Below are 27,084 nucleotides of genomic sequence, written 5' to 3' on the forward strand. Positions count from 1 at the left end.
ATATATATATATATATATATATATTTAGAAAAGAGAGAGAGAGAAAAATAAAAGCAAAACTCCAAAACCAGAGGCCCTAAAAATAAAGAAAAGGAACCCTAAAAAAGCATTTGTTAGAAGAACGAGGCCACGTTAGACGTTACGGGAAACACTAGAGGCTATTGCGATTGCTTGGCAATTGGCAATTGGCAATACCCTCCCTTCACCATATATTAATATAAACATTTTTAGGCTTTCCTCTCATCGTCTCCTCTCCGCCAGATTAGACCCAGATCTCTCAGAACCACTATTCTCTTCGTTTTTACCACTCCGAACACACATCTCTCTTTGTTCCATCCCTCTCCAATATTATCTAATAATAATACCAATTCCTTTTTTTTTTTTTAATATATATTTTTATTCTTTTTTCTGGGTCAATTTTTGGTGCCACGCCAACTCCTGGACCTGACCCTGACCTGACCTACACGAACCAGGTTACAGCAAAACAACACATCTTTTGTATATTTATTAAAAAAAAAAAAAGGGGCAGTGGCATACACAGAGACACATTTTCAGCCCCCCCCCCCCCCCCCCCCCCCCCCGCACCCCATTGCCTGTGGCCTCTCGTGCAAAATCCAACATCAACCCGTACACAGTATTAAAGGTAACATTACCACTTCCCCCCATCTCCATTCCTACTCTCCAAGTCTTTTTTTCTTGTCTGTTTTATCTGTGGTTGAATTCTTAGGGCATGTCAATTTTTATTGCATGTATTCATGTTGTGTGTGTGTGTGTGTCTATTTTGTTTATTTTGTGTTACATCTCACAGTGTCTATGTTTTTCGTGACCTAGCTAGCTCATGCGGTCATGTCCCTAATTTTCTCTGAGATCAATTTTCAATGGCACCATAAAATACCGACTATAGTGGGGTAAAGGGGTATCGTCCCTTTTTGATTCTACATTCCCAATTAGGGATTTGTAGGACGTTTATCTGCTACATGGTTTCTTTCTTGATCGTGGGTTATTTCCTTTGATTTGAACGGACATTTCAGGTCCGGGCATGTTACACATGGTGATGATCTAGGGCTCTTTTATTTTTTATTTTTAAATTGTGTTACCAAATAAATGTAATAAAAATTGTGGGGTTTTAAAACGTTTTGGGCTTTTGGGTTTTGTGAATTTGGGATTCTAGCCAGAAATATTCTCTGAGATTCATCGGCTGATCTTGTTCCTGGGTTTTGTAATGTTAGGAAGCGAAGTCGTGCTAGTCTAGAAAATTTGCTGCTTTCGGTTTTGCACTTGGGTGGGGTTCTGATCCTTTTGAAGAATTTGCATAATTAATTAATTTCTTTTTTTTCGTTTTTTGACCTTGTGGCTGTTGATCTCATGGTCGGAAGGGTTTTGATGCACATGTTGGCTATTTGGGTTTCTGCTATGAGGAGCAACCTCTATACTTTATAATCAAGTGGGTTATCATTTCTTTTATCACTAATGAAATTTACAGATTTGGCTAAATCAACTCTTCTATTTTATTTTTTAAAAGAAGAGATTGAATTCTAGGGGTGAATTTTAATCTTTTCCAGAAACTAATTAATAATAATAAATTACCATCGAGCTTCATGCTATGAACATTTATGGAAAATGATTTATTGGGATAATTGCATGCGCAGGAATGTGTCTTTATATAATTAAAAAAATTTATATCACTTATCAAAAAAACTTATATTACTAACTAATGAAGTTCTGAGTTTTTTAAATATAAAAAAATTAATAAATTTCATATTTGAAGCTGATGAATATTTTTCTTCCTTTATGTTTTTAGTAGTAACATGAGAGTATAATAATTATTTTATTTTTTAAAATCATGCGCCCCCACCCAACACCTCCTCCATTCAAATAATCAAATTAAGAACATGGATGATAGACAAACCAATGAAAATGCTATGGACATTTACTAGTCTTATTGTAGGGTACGTTATGGGTAATTTTTTGGATTAACGATTATAAAAACTTGGGTATATATATATTTTTTTGATAAGTAATAAGATATTTTGTTGATATGAAAACAGGCATAGCCCATGTACACTAGAAGTATACATGTGAATACATCTATTTAGGAACTAGAAACAGTTAAAAGGAAGTCATGGAAGCTGAGACCAAAACTTGGGTATATTTTCTAAGCATTTATCCTTCATTTTGCTCATTCATGGAGTTGTATTTAGTGTCTGATTGGGATTGTGTTAGGAAATAGAGATTTTCAGAATAGTGTTTTTAATTGTAGAGCTTTTGAATAAAGCTTTACTATTAAAAAGTTGTTTACTGTTTGGTAAACATGCATCTAAAGCACTTTTAAAATTAGTTATGATTGTTTTTAAAAAATGTAGAGTTATCTGCATGAGCTTTTCAATAAAAAGCTTCAATTTGGGGCTTGTTAAAAAAGTGGACTAGCTTTTTTAGGTGCTTAAAAGCACTTTTTGCAGATTTACCAAACATACAATTTTTTCTTTAAAAATTCTTTAAGGCTACTAAAAGAACTTTTTAAGCTTCCAAACTCAAACCCAAACAGGCACTTAGTACCTCTGAGAAATATAATTAGGGCGGTTCCACTGGACAGAAGAATCTCGGTTTGCCAAGCTTGATGAGCGATGCACTCTTGAACAGCGATTATATCTTTGCATTTGAACTTCTATAATTATATACATGCAACACTTAGTTCTTCTCTTTATCCAATGTGTTCCGTCACAACGACAATGAATGAGAAACATGCCTGGTCTGGGTTGTTTCAATGAAGGTGGAGGTTAGGTTTGTTACAATTAAGTCTTTGCGTATTATATCTATTACATTATTCCCTAACTTAATCAAAGGAGAGAAAAGAACACAAAAACCTTGAGTGTGAACCTTATCTTGTTTTATAATTGGATGATCCATTGGCATTCTTTTGTAATAATGAATTGATCTAAATTGATCATGCAATTGGTGCTTGACAACAGTTGCATGAGTTATGTATCATTTAGACAAAAGAAATAAATCAGGATCTCCTAATTGAACATTCTTTATCCAAATGGGCATTTATAATGGACAGATAGCATTCTCAAGAACCATGCCACTTCATGTATGGTGCTTCATAAGATCAAAGCTTATGAAGATCTTGGTACAAGTACCTGAATGTTGGGAAGAAATTGGTATATTAACATTGTTAGTTTAGTTGCATGTTTTTTCCCCATACTATTCTACTGTTGGGGGCAGTGTCATTCCTTCAGAATACATTATTTCATAATTTTTAACTGAACTTTATCAGGTTCAGTAGTGGGTGGAGGGCAGGGAGAGTGGATGGGTCATGGTGCCTTCATGCCCCTTTCTCTCTCTGTCAATGCTATTATGGCAGCCATTTTCCAATAATAACTCAAATCTATTTTGAAAGTCACAGAATTGCGTATCAGACTAGGATAATGGAGAGTGGATCTCTAACTTGTGCTTTGATTTAGTTGGAATCCTTCATTTACTTTCTTCTTTACCCCCTGAAATCTCACCCCCCCTTGACATGTGGATGTATGTTTCGGCAGCATTTGCATGCTTGTTTGGTCACATAACAAATGTCTCTGGTACTATGACAAGTGGTCTCGAGCTACACCATGGATTATTTCATATAGAGTAATGCTAGATACAGTCGTCGAGTGCGCAAGCGCTGCGCAATCGTTTTGAAAAAGAGTAGGGTCTACTATTAAAAAATTAGATTTTTTTTTCATGTGGGTCCCGTATTTACTCATTTCTTTTCAAAAAGATTGCACGGCGCTTACGCACTCACAACTACAAATAGCATTTATCTTTCATATATTGTGGGTCCATGTCTGGACACATTGGTTTGTTTGCTTGTTGGCAAAGTTGTAAGGTCAACTCACTTATTGCGGATGTTTCAAGAATGATTCCTCCATGCATCACTAGGTGCCTATGGATTGAAAGGAATGGTTGAAGTTTTGAAGATAAAGAGCGTTCTCTGGATGAGCTTAAAAGTTTCTTCTTCCATACTTTATTTCTTTGGGCCTCATCTTGTGTTTTTAATGGAGCTTGTGTATATGATTTTGTTGTATCACTTTCTAGCTCCTAATTTTGTTACTAGGTTTATGTTGTTTGTAAACTTCTTGTGTACTTGGGCTATGCCTATTTACTTTCAATAAAATGTTTTTTTACTTGTAAAAAAAAATGTCTGGGCACATTGGTTTTTCAGTATTAATTTCTAAGAACTTTTCTCGTTGTGATTGATTTGTATATATAACACTACACGTGTCTATGCATATTGCACATGTGGGACAGAGGTGTGCTCTAAAGTTAGGTCTAGCTTTGTCTGCTCTTGTTTATTTGTCAGCATACTATTTTTTATATATGTCTGACACTTTCATTGGGCTGAGATTTATCTGAACAGAGGTGAGTTGGGCCATAATCGGTGAGATCAGTGCATCATATGGCATCCCAAATCTCAGTCTAAAATCATGGAAGTGCTTCCTTGTTCTGGTGTCCAATATGTTGGAGAATCTGATTGCTCTCAGCAGAGTTCAGGAACGGGATTTACTTATGGCGGTGAATCTAACTGCCTTGAACATGGAAAGCATGTTCAAGCGGCCGATGGTAGACAGGATGACTTATTGCTAAATGTTGAAGGGGCCCAAATATCAAAACAAGGTGAATTTCAAGGCACATTTGATGAATTGCCTACTTCAGAAGGTCACTGTTGTGAAGGTTCACATTGTGATTGTCAGTTGGATTGTCAAAATCTATCTTGTGGTTCCCATGATTTTGAAGACTATGATGTAAATGGATCGAATTATCAATTGGAACCTTGCACAGTCTCTGAGAACTCTCATATAGTTGTGCATACTATTGAAGGTGAATTACCAAACAACAGGGAGGAGTCTGCTCTTTCAGAGCCCACTTGGTTAGAGGGTGATGAATCAGTGGCATTGTGGGTCAAGGTAACTGTTCATCTCTCTATTTCAAAATTTTGCATTAAGAAAAGTTACCTCGGTTGCAAATTTTATGGAATTTGTTCCAAACCAAGTAGTTTTATCCGGTGTGATCCTTTGCTGGTTTTATGGCATTTTCCTATTGTATGCTTGCCTTTTTTTTTCCCTTGAGGTTAGTTTATGATGCATCGACAAATTACATGGAATTGGAATATTAAAAAAGATACTTTAACCCTTCCCATGTGCCCCCCTCCTGTGTTTCCCTTTCCCAACCTAAGAAATAATGTGGACCAAACCATCTCAAGCTGCTTGAACTTTAAGCGTTCGCAGCCCTGATATCTACGTAGTTTCATCTGGTTTTTCTAAAACGGTCCACTCCAGTGTGACTACCTCTGTGCCCTTCAAACACTTTTCTTTTCTCCCCACTATCCCTTTGGGGATATGGCTGTATTTTGTCAGTATGAGGTTCCAGGTCCTTGTTATCTTCTAAAAGTTCATTTTTCCCTTGTCGTTTTCTTTTTTCTTATGAGCCATAGTAAGATTAAAATGCATGCCAATATCCTCTCATATAAACTTTTCTGTGGTTTTCCATGTATAGTGGAGAGGGAAGTGGCAGGCAGGAATCAGATGTTCGAGAGCTGACTGGCCATTGGCAACTTTAAAAGCAAAACCGACACATGACCGAAAGAAATATTTTGTGGTATTTTTTCCGCACACAAGGAATTATTCTTGGGCAGATATGCTACTTGTCCGTTCTATTAAGGAATTTCCACAGCCTATTGCATATAAGACACATAAAGTAGGATTAAAAATGGTTAAAGATTTAACTGTTGCTCGCCGGTTTATCATGCAAAAGCTAGCTGTTGGCATGCTGAATATTGTCGACCAATTTCATGCTGAGGTATGTGATTGTTGCTCTCATTTTATTGTAGTTAATATATTTTTCATTTCTTTGATAGAAACATTTGCTTTTCTCATTTGCTTAGATTCCGGTCTTTCTTGCATGATTGTCCTTATTAGAGATCTACTCAAACTTGTGTAGGCCTTGATAGAGACTGCTCGTGATGTAAGTATCTGGAAGGAGTTTGCTATGGAGGCTTCCCGTTGTAGTGGTTACTCTGAACTTGGAAGAATGCTTCTGAAGCTGCAGAAGGTAAACTCCTGTGCTGTTTGATAGTTTAGGAAGTAGGGTTCAAATATGCCCATTTCTGTGATTCAATAGGTTCAATCGATTATCTGTGCTGTAGTCAATGGACCTCCAGTTGTAAAGCTTAATGCCGGGAAGAGGTTCTTAGTAATTACCAAATGGAAGGCGTATTAAATTTCATCAAAAAAATATCTGTTTCATATTTTAAAATATATTTTTCATGCATGTATCTGTAGAATTAAGCTCAATCATGTTGCTTTGGAAAGTACCCACCTCTGATATTGACTGAAGGGTATTTAGAAGCATTAGTAGACATTCTTTTCCATCATTGTATCATTTACAACGAAGATAATTATCTGTGATAGGAGTGAGTATAAATATAAAAAGGGCCCCCCAATACCATTGACAGGTATATGTAACCTGCCACAATATTTAATTACCGAATGGCCATCTATTTTCACTGTCAAACCCTTTGACAAACACAAAAATTCATTTATCAAATCTTTGAACTTGTCTCTGGCCAGCATTGAATTGAACCACACTTTTTTTCAATTTTTTTTGAAGAAAAAAATGGGAAAAATGGAAAAAGTCTTCTTGCTCACATTTACACAAAAATACAATAGATCTAGTTAGGTACTGCTCATGTATACATCCTTTGTACTTGGGCTATGCCTTCTTTTCATATGAATAAAACTTCTTGATTACCTAAAAAAAACCATGAAAATACAATAGACGAATAGTTGTTTGATAGTGCAAGGTACCAATGCATTGGCTTATTAAAAAGTAATGAATAGTAGTAAAAACGTAGTGAATAGTTTGTGAATAGTAGTGAGGTAGTCTGAGGTGATCTCACCAACCAAACAAAATCTTTCACGTTCAATTTTGGAGGGTGATATTCGATAGAATGCTACCCCAAGTTTTCTCCTGCTAGGCCTATAGGATTAGAACAAAAAAATTACAACACCAGAGGATATCCTAATTTTTTGTACATAATTACACACTCTTTCTAGGGTATATGTGTCTAGGCAAACCTCCTAGCTGTCTGAGGATTTGAGTGCAGATGTAAAAGGGGGCAGAGTCTATCCCACTGGGAGAACATATGTCTCAGGAATTGATTGGTTGGTTCCAAGCAGACTTGTGGAGCTGCTCAATAAGAGTTGTCTTAGGAAATTACTTAATTAAATGACATGTTGCTGTTGCGAGGCGAGGGAGTAAGTATGCTGGTCCTGTGGTGCATTCACTCCCGTTACGAGAAGGAAATGATGCCCTGTCTCAATTCACTGAGCATTGTTTTTACGTGTACTTTTTTCAAGGGGAATCATGCATTATTATTGGCTTAGGTCGATTGCTGTTGTTAGCATCTCAGACATACAACTGAAATTTGAGTCATGCTCCATATATTTTTGCTTAGACTGAGGGATTTACATCAGTAGGGTCTATCAAACTTCCATGTGTTCCGTTAATCTTTATGATCCTGTTCTTGATAAGTAGAAGTCATTCCCTTCACCTCTTTTCTTTGACTATGAAGTGACAGAAGTGTTGCCACTTATTTCCTGCACAGATGATACTTCAGCAATACATGAAGTCAAACTGGCAATGTGATTCTTTTCACTCTTGGGCACAAAGCTGTGAGAATGCAAATAGTGCTGAATCCATTGAAATGCTGAAGGAGGTATGTAACATACTTTGCTTGTCCATTCATGTTATGCAATCATAGATGGTTCAAGGTACAGTTGGAATTTTGGTCTCGTGCTTTTTAGAGGAGAACAATAGATTGAAATCTTTGCATGCTTTCCTTTTGAATTGAAAGCAGTGGTTCACTTCTCTTTGGAGTGCAACATAATGGTAGATTTTTTTTTGAAGATTGTAGTCAGTTGATTTTGTGATATGATTTGTATGGGATGAATTATTGATTTTCTTCTCCACGAGCTAGATTGAGAAATTGAAAGAAGATACTATAACCAGCTTCCTTCTCACATCCTTCATAATAAATGGACCCATCCGGTCTGGAAATAGTATAAAATTGACCTGTATCCTTGGGACTGTGGCTGATGCTTTTGTCCATTATTTGGTTCAGGATTTGTTTGATTCTATTTTGTGGAATGAAGTCAACTCTCTCTGGGATTCACCAGTACAGCCCACATTGGGTTCTGAGTGGAAAACCTGGAAGCATGAAGTTATGAAATGGTTTTCGACATCTCATCCTGTATTCAGTGCTGGAGACATGCAGCAGCAGGCAAGTGATGGTCTCTTGACCACTAGTCTCCAACTTAGCAGGAAGAGACCAAAGCTTGAAGTTCGTCGTGCAGAGCCACATGCTTCCCAGGTGGAAACATTTGGATCTGATCAAGCAGTAACTCTTGAGATTGACTCTGCATATTTTAGCAGTCGAGACACTGTAAATGCTACTACATCGGCATTGGAACCCTGTAAAGAGGATGATATAAAGGAGGTAGCTGCTCCTACAGATACACCTAGTCGTGTGGCTGATAAATGGGATGGCATCATAGTTGAACCTGGAAATTCTGAGTTAATTCAAACCAAAGATGTGGAATTGACGCCTGTAAATGAAGTGGCGGCTGCAAAATCTTTAGAACCTGGAAGTAAAAACCGGCAATGCATAGCTTTTATTGAAGCTAAGGGAAGGCAATGTGTGAGGTGGGCCAATGATGGTGATGTTTACTGTTGTGTGCATTTGTCTTCTCGGTTCATAGGCAGCTCTGCTAGAGCAGAAAGAACTCCTCCGGTTGGTACACCGATGTGTGAAGGTACCACTGTTCTTGGTACCAGATGTAAGCACCGGTCTCTATTCGGCTCCTCATTCTGTAAGAAACACAGGCCTCGAAATGAGATGAAAGGGACATCAAATTTTCCAGAGACGCATAAGAGAAAGCATGAGAACTTTCCCAGTTTAGAAACCACAGAATGCAAAGAATTAGTACATGTGGGAGAAGTTGAAAGCCCCCTCCAAGTGGATCCAGTCTCAGTCATTGCAGTTGATGCCTTCCATGGAAGGAACAGTTTAACTGAACAGTCCGAGCATCCTGGCAAGGATTGCAATGGAACAGAGGAGCTGCACTGCATAAACTACTATCTGCATGATAATCTCAATCCATGTCTGGAAAGCCCAAGGCGCCATTCATTATACTGTGAGAAACACCTACCAAGCTGGCTTAAACGTGCAAGGAATGGTAAGAATAGAATTATATCGAAAGAAGTGTTCATAGATCTTTTGAGGGACTGTTGCTCACAGGAGCAAAGGATGCGATTACACCAAGCATGTGAACTATTCTACAAGCTCTTTAAAAGTATTTTATCCCTGCGAAATCCAGTGCCCAAGGAGGTTCAATTTCAGTGGGCCATATCCGAAGCCTCCAAAGATTTTAGTGTTGGAAAATTCTTTACGAAGTTAGTTTGCAGCGAGAAAGAGAAACTCAGAAGGATTTGGGGCTTCAGTACTGATGAAGTCGCTCAAGTTTCCTCCTCTGTCATAGGAGAAGAGTCACTGTTTCCAATGGCAGTGGATGATAGTCATGGCGATGAAACTACCATTAAGTGCAAAATTTGCTCGGAGGAGTTTCTTGATGATGAAGCACTTGGTGGCCACTGGATGGACATTCACAAAAAGGAAGCACAATGGCTGTTCAGAGGTTATGCTTGTGCCATCTGCCTTGATTCTTTTACTAACAAGAAAGTCCTGGAAACCCATGTGCAAGAGAGACACCATGTGCAATTTGTGGAACAGTGCATGCTTCTCCAGTGTATTCCTTGTGGCAACCATTTTGGGAACACTGAAGATTTATGGTTGCATGTCCTTTCAGTTCATCCTATTGATTTCAGGCTGTCAAAAGCTGGTCAGCCGCATAATTTATCAGCTGGTGAGGATTCTCCCCAGAAACTTGAGCTCTGTAATACAGTTCATGTGGAGAATAATTCTGAGAATTCAGGTGGTTTCCGCAAGTTTATTTGCAGGTTTTGTGGGTTGAAGTTTGATTTGCTACCTGATCTTGGCCGCCACCATCAAGCTGCCCATATGGGACCAAGTTTGGTTAGCTCTCACCCATCCAAGAAGGGAATACGTTATTATGCTTATAGGTTAAAATCAGGTAGACTCAGCCGTCCTAGATTGAAAAAAGGTCTGGCAGCAGCATCATATAGGATCAGGAACAGGGCCAATGCTAGTATGAAGAGGCGCATCCAGGCATCAAAGTCTCATAGTACAGTAGGAGAAAGTTTACAGCCTCATGTAACTGAGGCAGCTAGTCTTGGTAGATTGACAGAATCCCACTGCTCTGCAGTTGCGAATATTTTGTTTTCTGAATCTCAGAAAGCAAAACCTCGGCCCAACAACCATGATATTTTATCTACCGCTCGTTCTGCTTGCTGCAAGGTCAGTCTTGTAGCATCCCTGGAGGGTAAGTATGGTGTATTACCAGAACATTTGTATCTGAAGGCAGCCAAGCTCTGCAGTGAGCATAACATTCAAGTTGACTGGCACCAAGAGGGGTTTATATGTCCCAGAGGTTGTAAGGCGTTCAAGGACCCATATTTGCTGTCTCCACTGTTGCCTTTTCCCCTTAGGTCTGTGGGGTACAAGGCTGTGCATCAATCAGGTCCAGTGAACGATGAGTGGGAGGTGGATGAGTGCCACTATATCATTGATTCACGCCATTTGGGACAGAAGTCCATGCAAAAGGCAGCTGTCTTGTGTGATGATATTAGCTTTGGGAAGGAACCAGTTTCAGTGGCCTGTGTTGCAGATGAGGGTCTCTTGGATTCTGTTCACATCCTCAGAGATAGCTCTGATGGCGAAAATGCTATGCCTTGGGAGAGATTTACCTATGTTATGAAGCCATTCCTTGATCATTCCATTGGTCCTGATACAGAGGTAGCTTTATCTGGAGGATATTAATCATTGGTCTAATTCTATATAGTGGTTGCTAGATTATGTTCTTATGAATTGTAGTTTACTTTTTTATCCACATTAACATCTCTGGACCCATAAATTAGACCTAAGAGGCCTAGTATATGCTCTGAAGTTGGAGAATGTTAAATGACCAGATTTACCGGGTGCTTTATGCCTTCATATGCAATCTCCCTGTGCTCATTTTCATCTTGCCCTCCTCTCTCCTTCCCTACGCCACTATCTGAGACACAAACCCACAAATTAATTGGGGCACAATGTGTAGGATGTATGCATATTTCTATAACCTCGTCTTGGTATGCAATTTTATTTTTGTTTCGTCTCCTACTCTGTGCAGAGCTTACAATTGGGATGTGCCTGCCCACATTCAACATGCTATCCTGAAGCATGTGATCATGTGTATCTCTTTGACAATGACTATGATGAGGCAAAAGACATTTACGGGAAACCCATGCGTGACAGGTTCCCATATGATGAGAAAGGCCGAATTATCTTGGAGGTAGTGTATTTTCTTCATTGATAACACGGTATCATCGCGTTCCTTAGCTGCAAGCAATGTCGTCTATTTTGTTATTTCTGCTGGATATTGCCCATTCTTGTTTTCAACAAAGACTGCTGTCATTTTTGCCTTCACTGTTGCTTGGTGTGCAATAAATCTTATAGTTTTATGATTCCATTGGAACCTTATAAAAGACATTAACCCGACAAACTTTATTTGATAAGTACTTATTAAAAAAAAAATCTTTTTTTGATAAGTAAGATGGCTTTATTAATGATCAGGAGAAAAGAAAGAAAGGCATTATCAAGGTACATGAGGAGAATGCTCCAACTATAGCTAAAGTAACTCATTAAATCTTGAATCCACTGAGAAATTTTCCTATCCAAGACTTTTGCTAGAATGATGTATGACCTTTATCATTGGTCCAGGGTGACTACTGGGTAGTCTGCATCCATATCTTGCATTTTTATGTCATAAGCAGCCCTGGCTGTTATTGTGGCATACCTGTTCTTAATCTTCTTTTCGCCTCTTTTTCTTCCCCGGTTAAGTTTGCTAAGTTTTGCATTTTCTTATGGAACTTTGCAGGAGGGTTACCTGGTTTATGAATGCAATCATATGTGCAGTTGCAGTAGAAAGTGTCCAAATAGGGTTTTGCAGAATGGAGTACGAGTGAAGCTGGAGGTCTTCAAAACGGAGAAAAAGGTAGTATTATCATTGTTATATTGTTTCCATAAGTCTACATTAAATTCTCTCCATGTTGGTTCTCAGGGATGGGGACTCAGGGCAGGTGAAGCTATCCTGCGTGGCACATTTGTATGTGAGTACATTGGGGAGATCTTAGATGAGCAGGAAGCAAACAAGAGGCGGCACAGGTTTTACGTTTCTTCTGATAGGTGCAGCTTTTGTTAACATTATGTTACCCCTTGCGATATGAGTGGACCCTTGTGGTATTGTCAGGTATGGGAAAGAAGGCTGCACCTATCTGTTTGACGTTGGTGCTCATTTCAATGACATGAGCAGATTAATTGAAGGACAGGTCCGATATGTGATTGATGCCACAAATTATGGAAATGTTTCACGGTTTATCAATCACAGGTGAGAAAAGTGTTCCTACTGATTTTTGTAATTTACTCTAGGTCGGGGGGATTGGATCAAACTCAGCTGCATATTTATCCCTCTTAAACCAAATCAATTGGTGGGTTAACAGTTTGCTTTAAACTCAAAATTGTTTTTCTGGAAGTAGCTAATGTAAGCCAAGATCTCAAGTCTTCATATGTGTCCCTTAAATAAGCCAAGATCTTCAGCTATTTTGCCTTTTATATTTCCTTGTACAATCTGTAAAACAGTCTTGTAGTTGATTCCCTAGTCCTCCAGACACACTAATGGAGCCCAAATCCTACAAACTAATGATGGTCTCGCATTGTTTTTACTGTTGGGTTGTGCAGTTTTTGTTACATAATGCCATAACAGCGTAATGAAAAACATGTCTTTGAACGATTTCTTAATTAATATTCAAAGGATTAGAAAAGTAGTTTCTCATAATTGTTTTAAATGTAAAAAGAACCTTTGCCACACCATTATTATTGTCAGCATTGAACTTTTGACATATAATTACACCATCACCAGGCAGTTCATTTTTTACTCTCTCTCTCTCTCTCTCCCTCTCTCACGTGCATGGGCGCACACACACACACACGCATGCAAGCACTCATACACAGACATATTCCTTCCAGCCAGTTGGTTGATCTCAGCATTTTGCCTTGAAAAATTGATTTTGATTTGTTGGAACCCTCTTTGAAATGGTGATACAGATTTCACAGTTTTCAATTGGTATACCTACGTCCTAAGTGCCTTGAGCTTTAATTGCTGGGCTACAAGCTCACACTTGTTTTTGGTTATGTTTCCCATATTATCTACTACTGCTATAATATATGCAATTCCAGAGGACATGAAGTATTTTGAGTGGCAAATAAATTTTGTTTTAAATTGATGAAGCATTGCCCTTTTCGTTTTCTACACACCATCATCATATGTCCAAAATGCTTTCCTAGGCCTTAATTACGGTGCTTGAGTAGTCAATTCTAATTTTGACTTGGTTCCAATTGCAAAAGAACTGGGGTTGGAATGCAATTTGAAGCACCAGTCCCAGTTTAGCACCACCAATCAGACCCTTTAGGGAAATTATGGCCTGAGAATAGTCAGTGGACAGGATTTGTGTGACTGGCTAGTGAGATAAGGCTTAATTACAGAAGAAAGAAAGAAAGGAAAAAAGAAATGGAATGCTTAGTTGATTTTGCTCTTGTTTTCAGCTATTAGGCATGCCGAACGTCTTGATTTACTCATGAAATCTGTTGTTGTAGCTGCTCGCCAAATCTTGTGAGTTACCAAGTTCTTGTGGAGAGCATGGATAGTCAGCATGCACACATTGGTCTTTATGCAAGCCGAGATGTAAGAAATTTCTCCCTATTTTGCCTATAGTGTGTTTGTCTTCATGGTGAAACTTCGGAATTTGGATGACATTGCAAACATGTTGATTAGTAAGGTTTTCACAATGATTGGCTCTGTTATATGGAAGAGTTTTCTCTTCTTTTCTTTGGGTTTTTTAAGCCTTCATGTGGTCCTATCCTGACTCTCTTGGCCTAACTTTCGCCAAGATGCAGTGCAATTTCAACCTTCCCAAGCCTTGATGGACATGTGTGCTATTTTCCTTCCCTTGGATGATGGCTCTCAAATGAAAACTTTATACCACTCTTGTACCATTGAAGTAGTGTGCTTCTTGTACCTATAAAAAAAAATAGTGTGCTTTTAGTGACCCGCGAATTTTTAAGTTTTTGTTTACTATTGTATGAGCAGATAGCTTTGGGTGAAGAACTGACATTCAACTATCGGTATGAACTGCTGCCCGGTGAAGGATATCCGTGTAACTGTGGAGCTTCCAATTGCCGAGGACGCCTTTGTTAAAACTTCCATCGGACCTACTGCTCTCTGCCTGACCAGTCTAGACAATCCGTGCTTATAATTTTATTGGTGGAGAAGCTGGGATGGCAAGCATCAAGCCAGTTTTCAAATGGCCCAGTCCCCTACCAATCTTTGTTAGGTTCCCTCTTAACTTCTGATCCTGCACTCTTTAGTGTCCAACTTTACCGTTTTGTAGATATTTACCTAGGCTAATTTTTTGTCCAACCGGTCCTGCACTATATTCTAGATATCTTACTTTGAAGAAATGAGTATGAAACCTCATTTTGTTTTTCATTCTTTTAGTGGAGTTTTTCCCCTTTTTCTCCAATGCCAAAGTGGCTTGGGTTAGCGAATTGTAGGTGGTGGTTTCAATATTTTAACAGTTGTCTCTCATGGGAATGCATAGATGGTGAAAGTTCTTAATTTTAAGTTAGTTGTGGGAAATCTTATATGTTTTAATTATTGTTATTACTATTTCTATTTCTATTTCTATTTCAAGATATAAGTAATCACCATTATATTTGCGCCTCATTCACTTGCTCCACCATTAAATTGCATATCCAACAGCATTTGAGAGCATCTACCCTAAGATAAGATAGCGTTGAAGTAAGACTACCACTTTAAAATGGTCAGAAGTTGGAGTAATATAGTCGTTGCAGTTGCAGTTGTAATGTCCGTTATTAATGAATATAGTATGTTTTATCAAAAATAAAAAATAAAAAGCTCAAAATTCAGCACCATAGACTATTTTGATAGGAAAAAAAAAAAAAAAAAAGAAGAAGAAAAATGAAAGGAAAACAAAAGAAAAGACATGACAAATAATTGCACTTATATGAGGGCTTCGTTAAATGAGGATTTGGTGCATATTTTTGTCATATTCCAAGCATCAAAATATATGCATGGATCATTATGCTGCTAGGATTGGATTGATATGATGGTTTTGCCATTCCGACTAAAACATCGACCCACCCTCAATGATTTAGCCAAGCAAATTACTAAAGGATGGTGCTAGCGGGCCGTCCAGCGTTTATTATTGGGCCGTTAGTTATAAATTTGTTGTTCATTTTCTTTTGATTTTTTTTAAAGTATTTTTTTAACATTCTTAATTATTAAGAAAAAAATAAAAAAAATATATATAATTTCACTAATAATCACTTCCTTCACCATTAAGTAAAAAATTTAAAAAATTAAAAAGTAGTAAGATTGAGCGGTAAGTTTGAGGAACTCTATTAGCATTTTTCATTACTATAAATGTATCGTTCTAATAAATTTGTTTAGAAAAATGCACAAAAAAGGAAGGGGGCACATGTATTTATTGTTCCTGGTCATCTCATTCCATTTCATGTCTATATGAATCCACAGCTGTGCTCTACTCTTTTCGTGAAAGATTGATGGCAACTTAGAACTTCATTTCTCCTTTTTGGATCACAAAGAATACAAACGGGAGTCCATAACCGAAAACCACCAACATAGCCATCCCTGTCATCAGATTTTACTATCATTATAAATGCGATAAGACTCACTTCATGTATCTTTTCTTTTTTGCTTTGTATTTTCAAATTCAGATAATAATTTAAAAGAAATCTTCATGCATATGAGTTCATATCATGAATTCCAAGTAAATAACTTTAAACAAAAGAGAATAAGTAGATAAACGGTAATTAATCTGTCTCACCATATTCGACAAATTTTGGAAACTCCTTTTTCTTTCTTGGCAAGTGGTCCTCTGGGACTAATGATGCTTCCAGCTGCAAAATCAAGGAAATGACAACCAACCCACTTCCAGTTTTCTCTCTAACCACTCTCTGACTCAAATCCAGGGACCAAAACCCAGCTTTGCCATTCACAAAGTCTTCTGTTACAACCTTGATGAACAGAAATATTCCAAGCAACAATGATAGCCTGGCAATATGCCTGATTGTTGTTGTTCTCAAGGGGATGGCCCAGTTTACCATATTAATCACACACCCACATGCATAGAGCGGAAACCAGAAATACCAATCTGCAAAAAACCAACAAAACAAGCAGAATTTGAGCAAAGATAATTGAGAAACAGTCATGGATGATGATGATGAGGTGAAAAAGGGACCTTGAGATTTGGAGTACGTACCAGGGTCATTCAACTGCACAGAGGCCGAGTAAGCGAAGAGGGAAGCCATTAGCACAGAGCATAAGCTGTATAGCTTTGAGGGATTTGCCATTTTCTTCTCGTTCAAAGAATCATATTATTAATTGGAGCTGTGCGTTTACTTGGAGATGATAATTCAAAGAACAATCGGGATGGAAATGAAATTTTGTTAGTCAACGTCTTCAGAAGTTCAGGTTGTTCCTTTTTAATTCCCCAGTACTCTATTCTATCTTCTTTATTAAGTATTTTTTTTATAAAAGTATTCACAATCTTTGTCAATGAGATTTAATTTTTGAAATTTTTATTTCTGAATTGAGAGATGATAATAAACACGTAAAATGGGATATCATGACATCTATTATGATCTGTATATATTTTACAAACACCATTAGAGAGGTTTGAATAGTGAGTTGAGATGAAAGTTGAAGAAAATGTTGTTAGAATATTATTTTTAATATTATTTTTATTTTGAGATTTAAAAAAATTGAATTGTTTATTGTATTTTGTATAAAAATTTAAAAAAATTATAATGATTAGATGAGATAAGATGAATATTTAAAATATTCAAATAATTATTTTATGCATCACTCTTTTCTACTTTAAAATATTTGTGTTTCGATGTTGAGCTGAGTTGAATTCTTTATAAATAGTAGTAAGTTGAGATGGTAGGATGGGTTTTGTGGAGTCCACCTAAGATAAACAATTCAACTTTTTCAAATCCCAAAACAAAAATAATATTAAAAAATATATTCTAACAATATTTTATTCAACTTTTTAACTTTAATCTCATCTCATCTCATCTCTGAAAACAAACAAGCCCTTAATGCGTTTAGATGTTAAAATGAATTTAGATATATTTATGGAAAGTTAAAAAATATTGTATGTCCCACGTGTAAAGAAGTGTTGAATTAAAAAAGGTTGAGGGTCCCACGTATAATGAAGTTTTGAGTTGAGATGAGTTTAGTAATTTTAGAGTTAAGTGTTTGGATGTTAGACTAATTAAAATTAGACTGAACTTGAACTCATATGAATTTAACAACAAAAGGGGCAAATTCAAACAAATATTAAGGGATCTTGGTCTTAAAATTTGGCCAGAACAATCTATAAATGGTCAAATCACTGAAAAAAGAAAAATCTCAAACCAATATGATATACCATGCATTATAATTTTAACAAAATCCAAAATATATATATGAAAGACCAAGATACTCAGTACAAGACTGAGATCCCTGCTGTAAAGATTGCAACTGGCGCTTTAGATAAGCAACTCGAGAACGAGATTGAGAAGCAAATCTTGTTGCCAGAGATGTCCACACTTGTCTAGAGGTGTTCAATCCATATATAGAGGATAGAACTATCTCAGGAGTGGTTGTAAACCAGCCAAGAAGATATTGGTCTTTCTTTTGCCACAATAGATAACCAGGATTGATTACTGTGGTTGTCTTTCCTGTTTCATTAATGAGGAATTGATGGGAGCATGGTACTGTACCATCAACAACACCCATCAGTTCATGGCTCCTGAGAATAGGGAGAAACTGTGAAACCCAATTTAAATAGTTTGAACCATCTAACTTGGTGAAAATGTGATGTGTAATATTTGGTAAAGTAAATGTGTGGGTATGAGAAGATGAGTCCATGTTCAAAGCAGGATCAAAGGAGTATTCCTATGGTTGCTCTGATACCATGAAAGAAAAGAGAATGAAATGGTTTTGTGTTCCCCACACACTGGTGTTGTATTCCATCATATATAAATATAGCCGTAGGCTATGTACAAAGTAAGGAAAGTAAACAAGAAAGGAAATGTACATAAAAGGAAAGTGTACAGAAAGTAATGACAAATATACATTGATTTACAATAGATTGATCCTAGGAATAAATAAAGGTCAACTATCTTTAGTCTTGCCATCTGAGATAGCCTGAGATTGAGCAGTAGACTGGGCAGGAGATTGAAGGGATTGAGCTGGATAATCAGTCATGTTAACAATATATACTGAGTTTGGTGAAGGTCGGAGGGGAATTTTGTCCACTAGCCATCATTGATGAACTGTGTTAAAATTGTGATGCAACTCATTGTGTTTGTCGTGAACAAAGGTCAGACTATTATTATAAGCCCATGCATGCCTCTAAACGTGCAGAAGCAATGCTTATGGACTTTCATTAATTCTCAGTGTATTTCAATCTGGAAGAGCGACATTTACAGAGAATTAACCTTTTTTAAACGGGGGAGATGAACGTTCATACAAAGAAAAATATGTCTGTTATCATCATGTCAGCCATGTTTAAGGCTGATCAGCTGGTATCTGTATCGGGCTTACACAGTGTAGAATAAGTACCAATGAGAAAATATAAAACGCCATGCATGGAAGATCTTCTTCAATGTTAATGATTCCTTAGGGCTCTGATGATTTACGAGTCAAGATTAAACATTGCTTAACCAACAAATGAATATGCATATAAGATGTCATGGTGGTCCAGCACGGCCATATAACAAATTAGCTATGCATTTTGTTTTTTTCTTTATGGTGCCATTGATGATGAAGACGTGCTCTTGCTTTTCCACTCTTTCATCATTTGCAAGCTCTATTATTGCCTCTGCAATATTCTACATACCACAGTTTTGACATATTAATGGGACCGTGCCTAGGCGCTCTTAATTAATGATGCACAAAAACCTTAAAGAAATAAAAAGAAAGAAGGTAGAAAGCCGAAAAGGTAGCTAAAATTTCTCAGATTAGATACTGTTTGGTCAACAAACTGTCACTCTCTTCCTGTGAGATTGTGCCATTGGATGGTGATGTTGTCCATTCTTTTTCTAAAGCAAACAGCAACTGATCAGGGAAGAAAGTTCATAGAAATGTTAGGGAGAAAAAGTGAAATTACCCCCCACTACCCCTGTTTCATAGAACCTATTTAATCATCAAATTAGTTAGTGATCAATAATGAAATAATTTGATAATCAATCAAATACATAAAGTAAATAAAGTGCATTACATCAAATTTGGTTATAAATGTGAACTCTTTGAAGAACTCTTAAAAGATAAGACCCTATAGGACAGCCAAAGTTAGTTTTATTATTTAAAGATTAGTTATAAGTAATTCTCAATTATAAAATATTTGCTAATTGACTCTCTTACTTGATCTGACAAACGACCCGTTTTCCTCTTCTGCAGTAGCAGCTAAAACCTCTGACAATCTTCAAATATTGACTTTTCTACTGGAACTCCAACGACAACTCAATTAGTTAATCTCCAACATGGAATAAGCACGCATTCAATAAGAGAATGAGGAACAAGGAACTAGAAAATGCTCAAGAGAATTTTCTCAAACTCAAGTACTTGGATCTCTCCTCAACCACTCCAAGTTTTGAGAATAATCATCAAAAGTCATCATCTAGTCGGAATCTACATCATAAATATTCTGATCATTATTTGATCTGCAGTAGGACTCTATTGATGGAATGAGTCTGGTAGGAATTTGATCTGCAGTAGGACTCTGCTAATAGAAAGACTCTGCAATGAAAACTTTGATAATGCGTCTATTGACACCTGATACTAAGTCTTCTTAACAGATGTGGTTTCCATTCAAATTTTTCACAGGATAATTCCAGACTCTTTATCATTTAGATACATACTGACTTATTTAAATAATTTTATCTAATACTTTATAGATATACTACAAATATTTATAGATAAAATCAAAGTGTTTTACATTCATCTAACTTACACAAACATAAAATAATCTTTATCTATCTAGTCATCTAATCCTAGCTAAAATCTTGCATTTACAAAAAGAAAATGAAAGAAAAAAGAAAGATTGTGGTGTTCCTGTTGAGCAAAATTTGAACGATGCTCCCTTTACAATCTATTAAAGATGGAGCCCCTAAAAAACTATAATATTTTTATAACTATAGGATAAAATTAATGGTAGACTGTTTGACTGGTAGTTAATTGTTGGATAACCAACCTTGACTCTGGGAACAGTCTTTTAAAACCTTGGTGAATGTATCAACTAAAAACTGGATAGGATACCTCAACATTTTGTGGTAGTCGAGAACCTCTCTCTCTCTCTCTCTCTCTCATTTAGTACCTGCTTTCGCACCAACAATTAATGGGCAATTAGTGGTCAACTTTAATTGAGGGCCGCAAATAAATTCATTCCGAAACAAATCACATATAGTGAAAATCCTCCATGACAAATCCCGTGGATTTATTCAAATAATTTCAAACAATATACGAAATAAAGGATTATCTTGCGTCTTCACTGACTGAGAGGAGTGTTGGATTGCATTTGAAGACTGAAGTGAGCAGAAAAACGAGAAACAAAAAGTTTGTTTGATGCCGCTCAAGCGAAGCTTAACCTGTGAGTTTGCTCGAATCTTGCATAATAGTGGACTCGAACGAGACACAAACTTTAGTGTTTACTCAAACCACGCTCAACACTCCATTTGAGTCCATGTTTATTGGTTGTGTGCGAGAACATATTTTTTGTCATATTAAGATTTCTAGCACCGTTTACTAAAAATATGTTATATTTAACTTGTTTTGTATGTCTTTCAACATATTTTGAGAGAGAACAATTGTCAAATAAGTGTATATTGTGTGCGAGAGCAAAAAGTCTTAGAGAGTATGAATTAAGATTGAGTGATTGTAATCTCCTCTAATTAATAAGATTTCTACAGTTCAGTGAATATAGATAATTTGTCGAACTATGTATATTGTGTATAATGTGCTTGCTTTTATTTTATTTGTCATTGTTGGTGTGTGTTTTGCACAACAAAGAAGAGAATAAAATCAATAAATCCCAACCAGCTTTAATATTTTAGTTTTATAAGATCAGCTAGATTGATGATTTTGGGATTCTTTTTTTTTAACTCTCAAAATCATACCTGTAAAAAGTATCCCTCTGTTAAATACGAGGACATACTATGCATTCTTTTGTGTATTTATGTATTCATACCTTTATGTATTCATACCTGTAAAAGTCTTCCTAAATTTTCTATCTTCCCACTTTCTTTCGTTGTTCGTGCATTTCCAGATTTGGAGCCATTCATGGCAAGAACTGTTACATGGTTTATGGTTTTTATGCACAGCACTAGATTAATATGAAGATTTTAAATGGTGTTTATTTTCAACTATTTGTATGAAAAACAACTTAAAATATGACACTAAAGTCAAAAGTGGACCAGTGGTAGAGGAGATGGAAAATTTTACTTGAAGATCAACATTTCTCTTAAAAGAATATTTATTTAGATGTTAGTACTTAATATTGATAACTCCTATTTAATAAATTTAATTATTTCTATGTATCGAGCATGTTTATCTTTTAAATTCCTGTATTTGTTTCTGCGCCAATCCTCCGCCTCTGGTTTAGGAATACGGTAAGAGATCATTTCAGTGATTGAATGATTGCATGCTTAAGTCAGCACTCTCCATGACAGCGATAGTCTGGTTTTGCCAAGAAAATTCAGCGAGCCCCACGATTAACTTTAAGCACCAGAGATAAGAGTAGTATTATAAAAGAAAGAAGCATCCCCGAGGAAAGAGAGTGTAGTTTGCACGGGCAAAGGCATGCAAATTCTGAGACCCACACATACCATCACCAGAAGCAGAGGCAGACAAAACTGCTAAAGTAGGAAACAGAAGACCAGGAGTCATCATCTCTTTACTTTTTTCACTTTTTTTGTGGGGGGAATCATTTCGGTAAATTCCTGAACTTTACAAATTAAAGAACCACTACTACTCAAATTATTATCCCACCCAGCTGCAAGTCTCTGTTCGGTGGTTCCCTTGATGCTTGACACTGGAACTCCCTTTCAATCATTTTAGGCATGTGGGCTTAAAAAGAATATGAGATCAGAGTTGGGTTTTCAGCGAGCTCTCGTATAAACACTTCTTGGTGAGTAATTTTTTCTGTTCTTTTTTTCCTTAGCTGTTCTGGTTTTCCGGGATTCCCTCTGTCGAGTAGTGTTTTTTTTTTTTTCTCTCTCTTGGCACCTCTATCGAGTAGTGGAAAGGCACGTTTGTGCTTGTTTCTGATTTCTGAGGGTACTTATTTGATGGGTTTTTACTGGGAGTGGTTCTGTAGTTGCTCTTGATAATGCTTTTTGTAGTTTGCTTTGATAGTTACTTTAATCTCTGCAAAGATCACTTTTTTAAGACATTTTGTTCTTTCTCTTTACTCGTGTCCTTACCTTTCTGATATTTGCTAGCTGTAGATTGCAATTTATTTTTCCTGTTTCAGAGAAACTTTGATTTGTGTTTTTTGAATTTTAGGTGGGCAGTGAGTGGTTTTCAGTTTTCACACAAAACTTCTCGCACTGTTTCATACCATTTTGAATAAAAGGCAGTTCTTTTCTGAAGGAAGTTATATATGAGTTTAGGGTTCACCTAAAACCCAGCTTTTCCAGTTTTCCTATTTGTGTTTATAGAGTACCAATGCAATGTTGGAAAAGTAGAGTTTTGTTGTCGGAGTAGCAGGCCTTCATTTCTGGGAATTTTACTCTCTTCTAGACACGTTGAGTGACCCTAATAATCCTAAGGGGTCTACGGTAAATCTTTCGTATTTCACATCTCTGAGTGAATATTGCTGTAAATTCTTGTTAAATATGGCTGAAATTAGACTACCTAGAGTAGAACAAAACCAGACCAAGACCAGAAATGTTCCAATTGCTGTGACCCCGGAAGGTTTTTGGTGTTGTCCTTCTCCTGTCGCGTTCCAAAAGACCCTCAAAGCTCAAAACCCTCTAAACAAACCAAAACCCTCCTCACCACCACCCAAGTTCACAGTCCAGAAGAAACAGGCCCCAATAACCGAAAGAAAGCCAACACACATCCAATCAAGACCAGGAATTGTTTCTGATGACCAAAGAGATTTTGGCTCTGATACACCCGGCCACAGTGCACCTGTTGCTGCTGAAAGAGCACCGAGACCCAAAATTGAAAATTTGCCGAGGAAGGTGGCAATTGAGTTTGGTGAGCCTGGAACCAGTGATATGAAGGTGATTTTACTTGGAAAGCAGGGATTTTGTGTGAAATTGAGTGTGCATAAGAATGTTCTGGTGGAGAATAGCCGTTATATTGCTGATAAGCTTTCTGAACAACAGTCTGGTTCTTCCTCTCTAGAAATTGAGGATTGTGAGGATGTTGAGATATATGTTGAGATTGTGGGCCTGATGTATTGCAAAGAAATTAAGCAACGACTGATCAAGCAAAATGTCTCGCGTGTACTCCGCATTCTCAAGGTAATTTGCATGAATATGCAATGGATCTCTCCTTATTACTTGCGTTGACTGATTGGGATGTATATATTATCTTGTGGGTAAAATGTTTTGTGGCTATATAAGACAATTAGCTTTGGTTGCATTTGTATTTGAGGATTTATGATCAAGGGATCTAAAGAGTAATTGCGAGTATAAATTGCTTAATACGAACTTTAACAACCCATAATATATTTGAGTTTTGAGGGTTTTACTCCAATAAAAAAACATTGTGTTATGAATTTAAAACAAAATCTTACTGGTAATCATTTCAAATCCCTATGTTATTGAGGTTTGCATCCATCCATAGATTTTATTAGTAGAAAACATTTGTACCTTTCTTTCTCTATTCAAGCCATTTGAACTAAAAACAAAAATCTAATTCTGTTCTTCAAATGTTTCCATCCAAATGATTCATCACTGGACTGTTGTTTGATTATTCTAATGTAGTTTGTATATGTCCTTTGTGTTCCTGCCTTTCGGGATATAAGCATGGCGATCCTTGTAATGGAAAAGCGAATCCCTCTTGTTTTGAACTAGCATTACCTTGTTATTGTTTTACTCATGTATGCAACTGTTTGTTTTTTGTGGGATCTCAAATTATGATTCTCCCAACTCTAGCCTATGAGGCTGGATTATGATGGCTGAAACAATAGAGTTGGTAGACAGAATCCACTGCCACGGCTGAGTCGAGCACCCCTAAAAGCTGAGCCAAAGGAGGTCAGTATGGTTCGGTTTGGCTGGTTGATGGCAGTCAACTTAGCTAACCTAAATCACAAATCAAAACACCCAACCACACTACCATACTGTCCTCACCAAACTTGATCGCAACATGTCTGTGTTAACGATAAAAGCCTACTAGATAAAGATCAACAAGCTAAAAAAGATCAGCAAGCCGATAAGGATAAACATGTAGTATCTGATGAGCAGGGATGATGTTAGACAACTTTTGTTTTAATCAAGATATCACTTGTAACAATCGTTTTTCTCATCTCTTACATAAAACAATTATGAATACTAAATAGGCTCCTGTAACTGTAAGTTTAACATAAAAAGCATTTCAAATTTCTGGAACTTTACTGCTCCATTAAATATGCTGAACCACAGTGTCTACATGTATGAGCTATCTCATCGTGGCTGGAAAAACCAAATTGTGAACAATGTGTTTATTTTTTCTATTAACAACCTCTTATCGGCTAAGAAAAGCATTGTGAAGTATTGGGAAACTTGATATTAGTTATTCCCCCCCCCCCCCCCCCCTCCTGTACCTGATTGATACTCTTGCCAGATGTTTCTTGTTTTAGTCAATTAGCATCCTAGATTGATTCTGGATGTTCTTTCGATTTCATGTTACTGACGTTTGGAGCTCTTGAGAACCTTTTCCTATCTGCCAAAGGTGATAATTGTTATATACTTATATGTCAATGAAGCTAGTAGTTATCATTAGGATAATGGAGCTTCCTGCAGAGAATGTAATTGTCATGTCTCTGAGTAGGTTTATTGTAAGCTGATTGGCTGCTTCATTTGTAGTTGCTGTTGTTTCCTCATGAACATTGACATATACTAGTTGAGTAGTGGCCTTTCTTTTCGTGTATACTTTCCAGTCGTTGGGTTTTAGTTCAGCCTTTAGCATTTACTGTATGATTTTTTTTTTTTTTTTATAATATATCTTGCTCTAAATCTCATCTGATGGGAGCTATTTTGCAGGTTGCAGAACTATTTGGTTTCAACTCTTGCATGCAGTCATGTTTAGAGTACTTGGAAGCAGTCCCGTGGGTTGGTGAAGAAGAAGAAAAGGTGGTTTCGTCAGTCCTGCGACTCCAGGGTGAGGGCATCGGTGTCCCCCCAGTATTGAAACGAGTCTCTTCTGATATCTCCAAACCCCACAAAGACACACTTCCGCAAATAATTGATCTTGTTCTCAAAAGCAATGCGGAACGAGGCCGAAGAGAAATGAAATCAACAGTGCTGAAGCTCCTTAGAGAGAATAACGATCTCCCAAGCTATGCCGGTTCAACTGACATCTGCAATGAAGCTCTTTATAGTTCATGCAAAAGCTGCTTGAATTCGCTTTTGTCTTTGTTTAGGCAGGCTGCTGAACCAGGGTTTGCTGATAAACCGATAAGCAGCAAAGAACCTGTGGTGAAGCAAATACCTCTAGAGGCTGATAACCTCTTGTGGTTGGTTGAGATTTTAGCTGACAGGCAGGCGGCAGAAGAATTTGCACTATCGTGGGCTGGCCAGCTAGAGTTGGCTTCCCTACATTCAAAGCTACCTATCGTGTCTCGTTATCATGTTAGCGGCATTACGGCAAGGCTATTTGTTGGCATTGGAAGAAGCGAGCTCCTGCCATCAAAGGACACCCGTCAATTGCTATTACAAACCTGGTTAGAACCATTGATAAATGACTACGGCTGGTTGCAAAATGGTTGCAGGTCCTTTGATAGAAAGGTTGTGGAGGAAGGAATTGGTAGGACAATCCTTACCCTGCCTCTAGAGGAGCAGCAGAGTATTTTGCTTTCTTGGTTGGGAAGTTTTTTGAAGGCTGGTGATAAGTGCCCAAATCTTCAGAGAGCCTTTGAGGTCTGGTGGCGGAGGACATTCATTCGGCCTTACTCTGAAGCACAAGGTAATATTTTCCAAGATAGTTCAACGACATCACCAGTAATAGACCTAAAAAAACATCCGCATGAATGAGAGTATACTTGACCATACTGAGATTATCTTTCGCAATCTACTGTTAACACCAGCTAAAACTTTATAAGAACTGAAAGTCATGATTGAAACTCTCTCTTCATCAAGGGAAGATGTTGCAGATCCCTTAGGAAAACTGGCGCCATGACGTGGGTTTGCCATGCTTCATGCAGAACCGTTTGATTAATGAAATTGCTTACTCGGTTTGATGGGTATGGGTTGACTGCTTGATCTATGAATTATTGAGAAGATATGTAATCAAAAGTAGTTGCTTCAATTGAGTTTGTTTATCTGAATGGATTTGATTTGAGTAATGCGTTTCTTTTTCTCACAATACATGTTTCTTTTAAGAGTAGATATTCACGTTATTCGGAAATCATCAATGATGTCATGACGACTGCACATGATGACTTGCACACCCTTGAAACTGATCATTCCCTTGCTATATTTGTGGTTGCTTGATTCTAATGCTCATTTAATTGTATTTTTTAATCTGCGTGATAGTACTATAATCAAGAGAAATGTTTATTTTACATAGGTGT

The 27,084-nt window shown here is 37.1% G+C and overlaps 3 protein-coding genes across 9 annotated transcripts; 2 read left to right on the forward strand and 1 right to left on the reverse strand.

The window, feature by feature from the left end:
- Positions 1-259: 259 nt before the first annotated feature.
- On the forward strand, positions 260-14,909 carry LOC121247526 (histone-lysine N-methyltransferase SUVR5). Of its 5 annotated transcripts, XM_041145875.1 has the most exons (13): positions 263-643; positions 4,400-4,656; positions 4,861-4,946; positions 5,536-5,838; positions 5,980-6,090; positions 7,646-7,756; positions 8,162-10,972; positions 11,346-11,507; positions 12,093-12,209; positions 12,276-12,379; positions 12,465-12,602; positions 13,868-13,955; positions 14,361-14,909. In XM_041145875.1, exons 2-13 carry the CDS (start codon positions 4,467-4,469, stop codon positions 14,466-14,468), a joined length of 4,329 nt encoding a protein of 1,442 aa, XP_041001809.1. In that variant the 5' UTR covers positions 263-643; positions 4,400-4,466; the 3' UTR covers positions 14,469-14,909. The 5 variants fall into 5 exon arrangements, with proteins under 5 accessions (XP_041001808.1, XP_041001809.1, XP_041001805.1 ...); XM_041145871.1 differs by having other exon boundaries at positions 4,400-4,946; XM_041145873.1 differs by lacking the exon at positions 263-643 and adding an exon at positions 676-1,444 and having other exon boundaries at positions 4,400-4,946.
- A 736-nt stretch (positions 14,910-15,645) lies between these two features.
- On the reverse strand, positions 15,646-16,825 carry LOC121247224 (transmembrane protein 220). The gene is made up of 3 exons (XM_041145598.1): positions 16,576-16,825; positions 16,141-16,467; positions 15,646-15,944 (listed from the first exon to the last, which is right to left on the reverse strand). Exons 1-3 carry the CDS (start codon positions 16,664-16,666, stop codon positions 15,865-15,867), a joined length of 498 nt encoding a protein of 165 aa, XP_041001532.1. The 5' UTR covers positions 16,667-16,825; the 3' UTR covers positions 15,646-15,864.
- Positions 16,826-21,998: 5,173 nt separating this feature from the next.
- LOC121246596 (BTB/POZ domain-containing protein At3g50780-like) lies at positions 21,999-26,876 on the forward strand. 3 transcript variants are annotated; one of them, XM_041144778.1, is made up of 4 exons: positions 21,999-22,292; positions 22,419-22,488; positions 22,866-23,833; positions 25,556-26,876. In XM_041144778.1, exons 3-4 carry the CDS (start codon positions 23,198-23,200, stop codon positions 26,543-26,545), a joined length of 1,626 nt encoding a protein of 541 aa, XP_041000712.1. In that variant the 5' UTR covers positions 21,999-22,292; positions 22,419-22,488; positions 22,866-23,197; the 3' UTR covers positions 26,546-26,876. The 3 variants fall into 3 exon arrangements, with proteins under 3 accessions (XP_041000712.1, XP_041000711.1, XP_041000710.1); XM_041144777.1 differs by having other exon boundaries at positions 21,999-22,488; XM_041144776.1 differs by having other exon boundaries at positions 21,999-23,833.
- The last annotated feature ends 208 nt before the right edge of the window (positions 26,877-27,084 follow it).

Source organism: Juglans microcarpa x Juglans regia, chromosome 1S, assembly GCF_004785595.1.
Source record: "Juglans microcarpa x Juglans regia isolate MS1-56 chromosome 1S, Jm3101_v1.0, whole genome shotgun sequence".
Lineage (NCBI taxonomy): Eukaryota > Viridiplantae > Streptophyta > Magnoliopsida > Fagales > Juglandaceae > Juglans > Juglans microcarpa x Juglans regia.